We start from the raw sequence: 12,878 nt of genomic DNA, 5'->3' as shown, positions 1-12,878 counted from the left end.
TAAGTGGCCATGTATTTAAAAACAAATGCAAGAGTCACTTATGTAATAGAATGATAATGCTTTCTGATGTCATATTTGTAACACTGAAACTTGTCTGCCTAGCAGCGAAAAATAAAAGTATAAGTTGAAAAAATGTAGTTACTAATATAAAATTCAGACCTGTTGTATATCTTTCTGATCTTTACCTGTTACTCCTTTCCTATAAATAGATCATGTGGGTCCTAGACTTCAAATGCAGTAGTTTTTATAAATAGACTGTTTATCCCATATGTTGAAAATGTGGTCAAACTTTGCCTTTTAGTGAATTCAGTTTTTTAACCTAATATCTTTCTCATTTATTTTTTCTATTAACTTGAATTTCTTTAATAAGTCATCTGAGTAGCCAAGGATAAAAATAAATTCATTGAAGTAGATAATTGCCTTCCCCCATCCAGAGATGTATTATTAAAGAATAAGCATATTTTTTAAAAAAAGAATAAGCATATTTAAAAACTGGCTAGTTTTTGTCTTACCTTATTACAAATATTCTTGCATATAGTGATACCTATTTTAAACATGAATTTATATTTAAAACTTGTATCTGTTTATGGTATATAATCTAAGATTTCTGTTTTCCAAAATTCACATAAAATCTTAATGATTTTTATGTTTATTACTCTGGCCTCATACACAGATTTATCACATAGTGAGTTTGATGTTCTCTCATTTCCTACTTAAATTATATCAAATTATTCATTTCCTATGTATATATTTTAAAAATTTAATATGTTATTTAAGATAAAAGAGCTTTAGAGATTGACAATAAGTACAACCCAGAATAAGAAATCAGTGTTTTAGAAAATGAGCAAACAAGAAATCAATGAATGTCAACTGGGTAGAATTGAAGTGTATTATTCTTAAGAAGTTTTATAGAAGTTATAAAATTGTAGACTTTAATGCCTACATAGTATTAGAAGCAAAGGTTTTAGGACCCCATTAAAAGCCACAGAGGTATCCTAGGTTAGCAATTCCGTTTGTTTCTTTGTCAAATACTTTCAATGATCAATGTCTTAATTGAAAATATTTTCCTATAGAACTTCAGTATAAAATTTTAAAGTATTGTAGTAAGCTAAGACTCTTAAAATTTGGATTTTACTCACATTCTTGATAGTTTTATGTCCATGTGTTTTGGGTAGATGGCTTATTTTCTCCATATTATAATGCCTTTTCCTGTCTATAATAGATAGGATTGTTTGTTTTAATTTATCACTTGGAATATTCTCTACCCTGGAGCCACCATAACTATTTTTTACTATTCCTTTCTGAGTGATTTGGAATAAACCATGCAATTACATGTATACCAGTATTCTAATAATGGGCAACTCTGTAATTGTAGAAATTCTCCTTATGGCAAGTGTTGTGGCTTCTGCTCTAGATTATGAGTAATGAAGGCAGATGGTGGCTGCTTTACCTTAATTTAGCATGTCAGTATGTTAGTGCTGAAAATTCATATGCCTTAAATCTGCAGCCAAACTAAGTCTATATTTTCACTGTTTCTCTTCTTTTTCTTTCACTTGGATAGTGTGTTTTGGGGATATTGAGCATGAAAATGAGGCCTCGGAGGTACTTTGAATATATAGCTTTGAAAACAGTTTATTTTATGGTGTCCTATGAGATAGGTATAGTGTTCTACTTTTTGGAAGATAATATCTTTATGCTTCAGTTTCCTCATCTATAAAGTAGAAATGCTAATACCTACTCTACAACTTTCAAGTGCTATTATAAAAAAATATGAAAGATCAATGTAAAGCAAAGCACTATATAAATATAAAACAGCAGTGTTAACATTTTTTAACTTGAGTGTTAATTCCCTGAGAGACCAACAGTAGTAGAGTTATAGAACACCAATGCAGAGAGGAACTGAAATTTTTTCTTAACTCTTAATATCTCCTGTGTTTTTCTGACTGTTTTTATACCATTCAAGTTATAAGTTCATGTCCAAGTATGACCCCTTTCTGCAGAGGACTGAGCTACCATCCACTGTGGGTGTCTCCTACCTCTCTCTGCTCTCTAAAACACAATCTCTATTTATCCTCCTTTTCCTTTGAATGTAGCTCTAAGTAAGCGATTTCCTATCCACTTAGCCAAGAAAAAGTCTTATTTCCTTTTGGCCTTGTTAATAATCATCTGCCTCCTTTGCACCTTCAATCTCTTTCTCCACTAATTTCCTCCTCTGCCAATCGTCTTTCCCAGTATTTGGGGGGTGAGGAGCAGGGAGGGGGAAAGAGACAGAAATAGGGAGTGTGTGAGAGTAAGAGTTTAGAAAAATAATCTAGATAGTCTTTGTCCATAGTCTCTTAACCCAGTTATTTCTTAGTCCCTTTAAAATTGGTTTCCACTCTTACCACGTCCTACAGATACTGCTCTCTGAAAAGTCAGCCATATTTCCCCAAACCCAGTGACCTTCTCTTGGTTATTATCCTTCTTGATCTTCTTATGTGACTATCCCCCTACTACTTGAAACCCCTACATCCCTTTTCTTCTGACTTCTTTGACCTTTCAGTCCTTTTATTGCTTCACTTTTTAAGCCCTCTGACATGCAAGTGTGAACATGGCCCCCAAGTTAGTGCTTGATACACAACATTTTTTCAGAAATATTAATCGAGGGGCGCCTGGGTGGCTCAGTTGGTTAAGCGACTGCCTTCGGCTCAGGTCATGATCCTGGAGTCCCGGGATCGAGTCCCCCATCGGGCTCCCTGCTCAGCAGGGAGTCTGCTTCTCCCTCTGACCCTCCTCCCTCTCATGGTCTCTGTCTCTCATTCTCTCTCTCTCAAATAAATAAATAAAATCTTAAAAAAAAAAATTAATCTATGTGAATCAATTTATTTTTTAGCCTTTTTCTCTACATTTTTTCCTGTTGTGAGACTCATTCACTCCCGTGGCTTTCACTAAAATATTTATGTGAAATATTTCTATAAAAACATCTCTAAATCCCTATAACACCTCTAACTTTTCTTTCCAAATTCAAACCAATATCTTAGACCTCTTAGGAGCTACTGGTTTTTCAAACCTGATACAGCCAGAAGAAGAGTTGTTCTACCATTTGGTGCTAGCATTCTTTCTGTTCTCCCAGATCTCCCCAGAATGATCTTTGACTCCTCCTTTATCCTGTATGTTTACAAAGTTGCCAAGTCTTAGAGATTCTCTGTATTATTTCTCATATCTGTTTCTTTTTTTTCCTACTACCAGCATACTAGATCACCTCTTCATTACCTCACTCTTAGACCGTTGCCATTGGTCATCCTCAGATCCCCAACTCCAGTCCTTCTGTACACTTGCCAGATTAAGGTTAAATTTACCCTTGGCTCAGTCGTTAAGCATCTGCCTTCGGCTCGGGTCATGATCCTGGGGTCCTGGGATCGAGCCCCGCGTCGGGCTCCCTGCTCAGCGGGAAGCCTGCTTCTCCCTCTCCCACTCCCCCTGCTTGTGTTCCCTCTCTCGCTGTGTCTCTCTCTGTCAAATAAAGAAAAAAAATGTTAAATTTACCCATAATGATGCCCCATTATCATCTTAGTTCAGTAAAAAATCTGCAGGCTAGCATGCCCAAACCTACCTTTCTGGTCTTGATTCCCTTAGTGGTCCCTGTGTTCTAATCCCAGTGGACTATATATTTGTAGTTCTCTTAACATGTTGTATGCTTCCCCATTGGAGGAACTGGAGTCTCTCCAGTCTCTCCCAGTTGAGAATGACTGAGTGGAATAAAAAATGTTACTGATGAGAAGGTATTACTCATGTGAATGGTGTAAAGACAGTCAAAAGAGGGAGAATCACTGTTGAATTGTTTGTGTTCTTGAAGTGTGTGTTATTCAACACCATGCCCCAGCATAACCATAAAACAAAACTATATACGGTCATACATTCTGGTGGTTATGTTTGTTTGTGTTATTGATTGGATGATGTCCTCATTTTAGATCAGATATTGTCAGTAATTACCAAAGAAGATTATCTTGCTCTTCAGTGACATTTTTTTAGATGGACAAGCATATTTTTGTTAATAGGTGTTCTTTTCTGAAATATATTTGATAGAAAAATATTTTAAGGCTAATCCTTCTTATGAAATAGTTCTTTTGCCCTAAATAATACCTATAACAAAATTACTTTTCATAGTTCCATATTTTAAGTGCTTTCCCATAGTTTACACAATGTAAAGGGAACCATTTTTTTCTAACACAGAAGAGTGAAAAGGAAAATCAATAATGTAGACCACGTTGTATCAGGAAGAGATTCACATTTATATCACTTTATCCTATATTTTACCAATATAATTAAGTTATATTCTGCTTGTAGTTAAAATTATGTGTTGAACAGATGGTTACAATATTATTTAAAATAATGTTTTTTAGAAAGTTACCAGACTTTTGAGTTGTTTTAATTGAATCTAGGCTTTGATGTTTTTAAAACTAGGCAGTGTTCTTTCCACTATCACCTTGTTAGTCCATTCTTCATGCCTTTACTGGGATACAGTAGTTCTGATTTTATCTTCAGTGTCTGTGTACCAGCTGCCAAAGATTTAAATAATCTTTGATTTAAATGATAAAAATTTTAAACCATGATTATAATTTATTATGCTTAACTTCTATGCATTTTCTTTGTAAATATTAGCAACATTTTAATTATATGAAGTGTGTGTAAAGCGTAATTTGTCAATGGAAATAAACATATATAACATACTTACACTTAACATTTCATATTAAGAGCATTTTCTAGGGCGCCTGGGTGGCTCAGTCGTTAAGCTTCTGTCTTCGGCTCAGGTCATGATCCCAGGGTCCTGGGATCGAGCTCCGCATTGGGCTCCCTGCTCAGTGGGAAGCCTGCTTCTCCCTCTCCCAGTCCCCCTGCTTGTGTTCCTGCTCTCGCTATCTCTCTCTCTGTCAAATAAATAAATAAAATCTTTAAAAAAAAAAAAAAAGCATTTTCTATTTGAATCAAAGTTAAGATTAATATATGTACTAGATGTGAAGAAAAACAGTACTGCCTATATATACATAGCAGTGTTTGAGATGCTCTCAGTAATCTTTATCACAGGTTACATGGATTTCTTAAGACTTTATTAGTCTGTTTTGGGGGGGGATTAAATCTCTTAAATGCTCTATAGACCAGTTACTGTTACTGTGACTGGTGTCTGTCCAGACATTAGTAAATGTTAAGATACACCTTAGTAAAAGATCTGCCCTGTGACAGACTGTTGGGTATGAAATAAAATTGGCATGTGCTATGAAACAGATAATGGATAAGAGTGAAAGAAACTATTTTCTGATTGGTTTTCTGCCCTATTTGAGAAATAGAAAACAAGTTTTACTTGTATTTTTACAAGTATTTATGTATGTTGCTATTACATAATTTCTGTGCCTATTGTAGAGTATTGGTTTTTTACTCTGACAGTTCAAAGTCTTGCCTCTTTCAATTTATGTCGTTCCCAATTTAGTTTATATTTTAAGTTCTCCAGAACAGAAATATCATTTCACTTCAGTTGAGATCTTTAAAATCAACATGAATGCCATTAAGAAGCTTTCTTATTGAAGTAGGTGTAATCTAATAGGGAGGATTTGTTTAATAGTTTAGACTACTTTTGACTTACAAAGAAGTCTCAATTTACTGGCAACATACTTTTGTTTTAAAGCCCGATGTAAGTGTGAGCCTCAGATTTTTTAAATCAGATTTGTTATATGACTTGAAGGCAAGAGAGTCATTAAATTGTCCTTGGTTGATAATTCTAATTGAAAATATTTCATGCAAATATCTTGCCCTGTGAGGCTAGATATTAGCCTTGAATTTTTGTTGATTTCACAGTACAATATGAGTTTGACAAACTTTACATACCACTTACCTGTTTTATCATTTTAAACTTCAGTCTTCCTTACAATGGTTTCCTCTTTGGAAGCATATTTGGTGCTTGTTGTTTCATAGCTTTTTTCTACTTGCTTTTTTATTTTAATCAGCATGAAATGAACATGCATAATACATAAAAAATCTTTACAGATATATTATTATATATTTTTATTTGTATTATTTGGAGCTTAATAAGTATTTCCAGGATCTTTTATTTATTACTTGAAATGAAATATATTAAGTAGAAATCAGTTTCTTAACCCTGTGACTTTGTATTTTATTTTGAAAATGTTGATATGTTGAGGTGTATAACCGAATACCGTAGAAACAAAATGGAGATTTGAGGGTGATGAATTGATAACTAGGTATTTTTGTAGTGAGATTTTAAGATCAGCTACTGTTGTCCTTATAAAAGTCTAATACAGTCACTCAGCTGTTAAAAACCTAATCCTCTATTTAAAAAAATATACAAAAACAAATTGTCTATCTTTCTGCCTGATCTCTTCTCAAGTACTAACACAATGGAAACAGTGGGTGATCTGTCAGTGTGTTTGGTTTGTCAGTGATGGTTTTGTATAAATATTGGGAGTGTAAGAAATAAAATTCACACAGTAAAATATGATTTCATCTGCCTTTTCTCTGCAGCTCCATGGCTCATGCTGCGGTGTGAAATTCTCATTTTACACACTTTGCAGGCGGAGCACATGAATTATGCATTGAGCAAGAAAAATCTCCTGCCTCAAGTCCTATATGCATTTACCCAGGTTCTGTCTCTATTACCAAGATGAATTGCAAATGGAGAAATGTTTGATGAAATAGGGCTCTTAACTTCTTTGTTTAGAATTCAGATTTTTATTTTTATAGTAGATCCTTTAAGTATGAAAATGTTTTGAACTTACTATGGATTTTTTAAAATGAAAAATGAAATATAAGAGAGGAATGCCAAACACATCACAAAGCTTTTTATAGCCTTGATTTGGAATGCAGGGCTTTTTCAATTCAGTAGAAATGACCGTTATCTATTGCTAATGTTGTATTTCAGTCACCGGTTATTTGCTCTTCTCAGAAAGTCAATGAAATTCTGTCGTTTTGAGAGCCTTTTTTCTTTCTGTTTTAGACTTCTAATAAGAGATTATGTCAATTTTACATGCAGCTCTGTCCTGTGTTGTATGTGACCTGATGTGTATTTAATAGATATTGTTACACACTCTTAGCTGTGAAGTAGAAAATAAGGTATAGACTTGTTTCCAGCTTTAACTTTATCTTGATTTGATAGGTTTCTAATTTTTCAGGTGGGAAGGTTACAGTTGCATAAAAACAGTCATGCACCATCGTAGCTTATAGGAAGTTATACCCATTGTGCTCAGCATAGTATTTTGATAAGTCACATGGTGTTAAGCTCTTTTTGTTATGTTCTTTCTTCACAGGAATGATATTCTAGTTGAAATGACATTTTCATTCTGAACCTCTTTCTGTTATTGCCACTTTTAAATTCCAGCTTCAAAACTAACATTTCTTCTATATTTTTACCCAACCCTAGAAATTGTTTTTCATTTTAGGTGTGGAAAGAGGACAAATATTGTTTGCTTTGTTTTTAAAGAATGAGTGAAAATTAAAACCCATCTAGATAATTTGAAGTTTTCAGTGCTAGAAATAAGTATTCTCATGAAGAAAATCAGTAGTTAGTGTTGTAATGTGTATTATTGTATTAGACTTGAAAATAATTTGTTTTTAGTTTTGGTGTAAGGAAAAAAACTAGCAGAACTTAAGATCATTTTACAATGTTACCTAACATGTAATTTGATGTATTACTCTTATTCATATATTTGCACTGTCATAAGAGCTCTGACATGCTGTAGACTTTAAATGATGGTGAGGTACCTTTTGCTTCAGTGAGACCTTTCTATGGTTAGAGGAATACTTCAGAAATACTTGTAATAATATGTAGAGATAAGCTGTAAACTCCTTTATTAGATTATAAGTTACCTGAAGGCAGGAACTATACCTTGGCTGTATTACTTCCTTTGGTTAGCACCGAATCTGATACGTATTAAAAAGTCTATGCATGTCTACTGGATGAATGAAGGATTGAATAAATGAACAAAAACGTTTTAGCAAAAACTTAAGTTTGGGCCTTTAATTTGAGAAGATTTAATATAAAAAGTATAAATTATAAAGATAAGTAACTTTGATCCAAATACATCTTTTTTTTTTTTTAAGATTTTATTTATTTGACAGAGAAAGCCAGAGAGCACAAGCAGAGGGAATAGCAGAGGGAGAGGGAGAAGAAGGCTCTGCACTGAGCAGAAAGCCCGACACAAGGCTCGATCCCAGGCCCTTGGGATCATAACCTGAGCCAAAGGCAGATGCTTAACCATCTGAGCCACCCAGGCACCCCGATCCAAATACATCTATTTAGCGCCCTAATCTTTGTCGATCTTTGTTTATAATGCTACTCACTACTGTACTTAATTTGTCACATCTTTTCTGAATCTCTGACCAAACTGAATACCTCAGGCTTAGGGATACTGTTTTCTAGTTCATGGTTATCCACATTTTAAAAGTACAGTAGATCTAATAAGCAAATCTGAGGTAGAGAAAACCCTAAATATGTGCAGATATGTTTTGAAATACTCTCCCCAAAGGAAAACAGTAAAGAAAGTAAATGAATACTTTTCATCCCTTAAGAGCAAGAGCCTGAAAATGTCATTTGTAGATTTTAATGAATGCCTTTGACTAAAGAAGTCTGATGCAACACACTGTTGAAATATAAAATACCTAGTACAGTGCCTGTCACAAACTATATCTCAGAAAAGCTAATCTATCACAAGCCTCTTGACAATTTCAGAGCCAAGCTAATTATATTGTTTGAGCAATTCTTTTTCTATTCTTTTCTTTTTTAAGAATTTATTTATTTGAGGGAGAGCGAGAGTGCGCGAGAGAGCAAGAGTCGTTGGGGGTAGGGTGGGGAGATAGTAACAGACTCCCCCTGAGCAGGGAGCCCACCACGGGGTTCAATCCCGAGACTCCAGGATCATGACCTGAGCCAAAGGCAGAAGCTCAACCGACTGAGCCACCCAGGCACCCCGAGCAATTCTTTTTCTTAAACCAACTTGTTTAAAAATTATTTTCAAGGTGTGTGTAGGCTTTCTACCAAAGAACCATTTTTCATTTTTGTATTAGGAAACGTTCTCAGATCACAAAATAGCTGTTTACCTTTAAATTTTCTTCTGTTGGAACTTTATAATCTTTAAATAAAATATTTTAAGATAACAGTTTTCACAGTGGAGAAGAAATACTGTATGCTATAATTAAAATAAAAATTTTGATTAAAAAATACAGTATGGGGCGCCTGGGTGGCTCAGGCGTTCAGCGTCTGCCTTCGGCTCAGGTCATGATCCCAGGGTCCTGGGATCAAGCCCCGCATCGGGCTCCCTGCTCGGCCAGGAGCCTGTTTCTCCCTCTCCCACTCTCCCTGCTTGTGTTCCCTCTCGCACTGTGTCTCCTGTCAAAAAATAAATAAAATCTTTAAAAAAAAAAAAATACAGTATATATAACCATACAGAAAGCTTAATTTGATTTTTTTTTCTTGGAGGAAAAAATGTTTGTTTTGAAACATTGAGAACTACTTGATTTTTTTTTTAATAGCATGTGCAATAAATTAAATATTTCTTATTTATAGGAGAAAGAAAAAAAAAAAACAAAGCAAGATAGAAATCCTCTTACCAAAGATGTTTCACTTCTAGATCTAGATGATTGTAAGTATTGAAATTTAAATTTTTTCTTCTCTTTTTAGTAGTAGTTTTTTGTTCATATGTTTTTTGAGAGAGAGCGCACGCACTTGCATGCACAGGGGAAGGGGATAGGCGGGGAGGAACAGAGGGAGAGAGAGAATCTTAAGCACACACTCCTCACCCAGCACAGAGCCCAATATGGGGCTCAATCTCACGAACCTGAGATCATGACCTGAGCCAAAATTGAGAGTCAGACCCTTAACTGACTGAACACCCAGGTGCCCCAGTTGTAGTATTTTTTATTTTTATAGTACCTTTTATTTACATGTCTCAAAATATGTCAACTTCTATTACGAAAGGTTTATAGATGAAAAAGGCAAGAAAGTTTTAGAAATTAGTTCTGTTAGTATCTTTTCTTTCATCTAGTCAGGTTATCAGTTTTTTATCAAATGAATAAATATAACTGGTCAGATGAAAGTACACCAAATTCATTTTAAGATCTTTTGCTTTAATAATTTATACTTGTTTCAGTAAATAATTAGCCATATCTTAGCAACTTCTCCATTGTTAATTGTTGATTATGGAGATTGAAACATTTAACTTAAGGAGGTGGGGAATTAGGAAAATAATTGGAAATGTAAAGGACACTACCATGTTGTACTTGCCACACTTTTGGTAGGATCAGAAATGGATGCAAAGCTTTTGAATGCTAGTGTGGCTGTATTTGTCAATATTTTAACTACAAAAAGTCTTTCTCTTAGCAAATCCACTTATAAGAATTTAGAATCCTACACATATACTTATCCAAGTGTACAAAGGTATATTCATCATCTCCTTTTAAATACTTATGCATTGTGAAAAAGTTAATGGAACTAACTTTATTGGGAGTTAGATTTTGCACAGAAAAAGAGTAACAAGTAAAATATCATAAATATTAAGCTACTGTCATTTTGCAATTTAATTTTTCCATACTAGAGATGAGTTATGGTTTTAGATTATCTCAATCTGTCATAAGTACAACTGTTCTATTTATATTGTTTACCTGGCCTGTCTTCAGTTGTCATGGCAAATTCTTAATATAGAGAAACTACAGGAAATACTTAACAAAAAGAAATTAAACATAAAATTGGACCCTATGAACAATTAGAACTGGATTCCAAGAAACACACAACCTTCTAAGACTAAATCATGAAGAAATTGAAAATCTGAGTAGACTGATTACAAGTAATGAAAATGAATCAGTAATTTTAAAACTCCCCCAAAAGTGAAAGTCCAGAACCAGGCAGCTTCATAGGTAAATTCTACCAAACATTTCAACAAGAGTTAGTACCTATCCTTCTCAAATTACTCCAAAAAATTGAAAAGGAAGGAATGCTACCAAACTTATTTTGCAAGGCCAGCATTACCTTTATACCAAAACCAGACAGAGATACCCTAAATACAAAAATTATGGGCCAGTATCCATAATGAACATACATGCAAAAATTCTCAACAAAATATTAGCAGACTCAGTTCAACAATACATTAAAAGGATCATATACCGTGACAAAGCAGGATTTATTCCAGGGATGCAAGGATGGTTCTACATCTGCAGATAGTTCCACATGATACACCACATTAACAAAAAGGATAAAAATCATACGATCATCTCAGTAGATGCAGAAAAAGCATTTGACAAAATTCAGCATCCACTTATTAAAAATTCTCAACAGAATGGGTATAGAAGGAATGTACCCCAACATAATAAAAGCTGTATAACAAACCTACTGCTGACATCATATGCAACTTTGGAAAAGCTTAAAACTTTTCCTCTAAGATCAAGAATGCCCACTCTTGCCATTTTTATTCATCATTGTACTGGTAGCCTCAGCAATCAGGCAAGAAAAAGAAATAGAAATCATCCAAATTTGAAAGGAAAAAGTGAAACTATTTGCAGATGATAGGATACTATATATATAGAAAACCCAGAGACTCCGCCAAAAAAAACTATTAGAACTAATGAATTTAGTAAAATCACTGGATATGAAATTAACACACAGAAATTCATTGGATTTTTCTACATTAATAGTGAGCTATCTGAAAGAATTTAAGAGAGCAATCCCATTTGTAAGTGCATCAAAAATAATAAAATACCTAGGAATAAATTTAACCCAGGAATTGAAAGACCTGTACTCTGAAAACTGGAAGACATTGGTGAAAGCAATTGAAGACGACACAAATAAAAGATATACCACACTTATGGATTGGAAGAATTTCATATTGTTAAAATGTCCATACCACCAAAAGTAATATACTGACTCAGTAAACTCCCTATCAAAATACCAATGACATTTTTCACAGAACTAGAACAAAGAATCCTAAACTTTGTATGAAACCACTAAAGATTCCAAATGGCCAAAGCAGTCTTGAAAAAGAACAAAGCTGATGTCCATCAACAAATGAATGGATAAAGAAGATGTATACACACGCACACGCACACAGAGGACTATTACTCGGCCATCAAAAAGCATGAAATGTTGCCATTTGCAACAATGCAGATGGAACTAGAGGGTATTACACTAAGTGAAATAAATCGATCAGAGAAAGACAAATACCATATGATTTCACTTTTATGTGGAATTTAAGAAACAAAACAGATGAACATAGGAGAAAGGAAGGACATAGAGGAAGGGAAGGAAAAGTAAAATAAGATAAAAACAGAGAGTGAGGCAAACCCTAAGAGACTCTTAACTCTAGGGAACAAACTGAGGGTTGCTGGAGAGGAGATGGGAGGGTGGGGTAATTGGGTGATGGGCATTAAGGAGGGCACTTGATGTAATAAGCACTGGGTGTTACATGCAACTGATGAATCACTAAATTCTTCCCTTGAAACTAATAATCTATATGTTAACTAAATTGAATTTAAACAAAAAATTATACTCTATAGTATACCAGGTACTATACTCCCTGGTTTCAAACTATACTACAAAGCTATATTAATCAAAACAGTGTGATACTGGTACAAAAGCAGAGACCTAGATCAGGAGAATAAAATACAGAGCCCAAAAATAAACCCACGCATATATGGCCAATTAATCTAAGACAAAGAAACCATGAATATACAATGGGGAAGGACAATCTCTTCAATAAATGATGTTGGGAAAACTGGATAGCTACATGCTAAAGAATAAAACTGGACCACTATCTTATACCATATACAAAGTAAATTCAAAATCAATTTAAGACTTGAATGTAAGACCTGAAACCATAAAATTCCTAGAAGAAAACATAGGCAGT

At 34.2% G+C, this 12,878-nt stretch overlaps 1 protein-coding gene across 2 annotated transcripts in view; it reads left to right on the top strand.

The window, feature by feature from the left end:
- The window catches only part of AP3B1 (adaptor related protein complex 3 subunit beta 1), a 263,265-nt gene that overhangs the window by 175,916 nt on the left and 74,471 nt on the right, over positions 1-12,878 (top strand). For both annotated transcript variants that reach the window (XM_035014705.1, XM_035014707.1), the window contains exon 21: positions 9,551-9,626. In XM_035014705.1, coding sequence (XP_034870596.1) covers positions 9,551-9,626 — 76 coding nt within the window. The remainder of the gene's footprint in view (positions 1-9,550; positions 9,627-12,878) is intronic.

Source organism: Mirounga leonina, unplaced genomic scaffold (assembly GCF_011800145.1).
Source record: "Mirounga leonina isolate KUSES-001 unplaced genomic scaffold, KU_Mleo_1.0 Mir_168, whole genome shotgun sequence".
Lineage (NCBI taxonomy): Eukaryota > Metazoa > Chordata > Mammalia > Carnivora > Phocidae > Mirounga > Mirounga leonina.
This window is presented reverse-complemented; position numbering and strand designations above follow the sequence as displayed.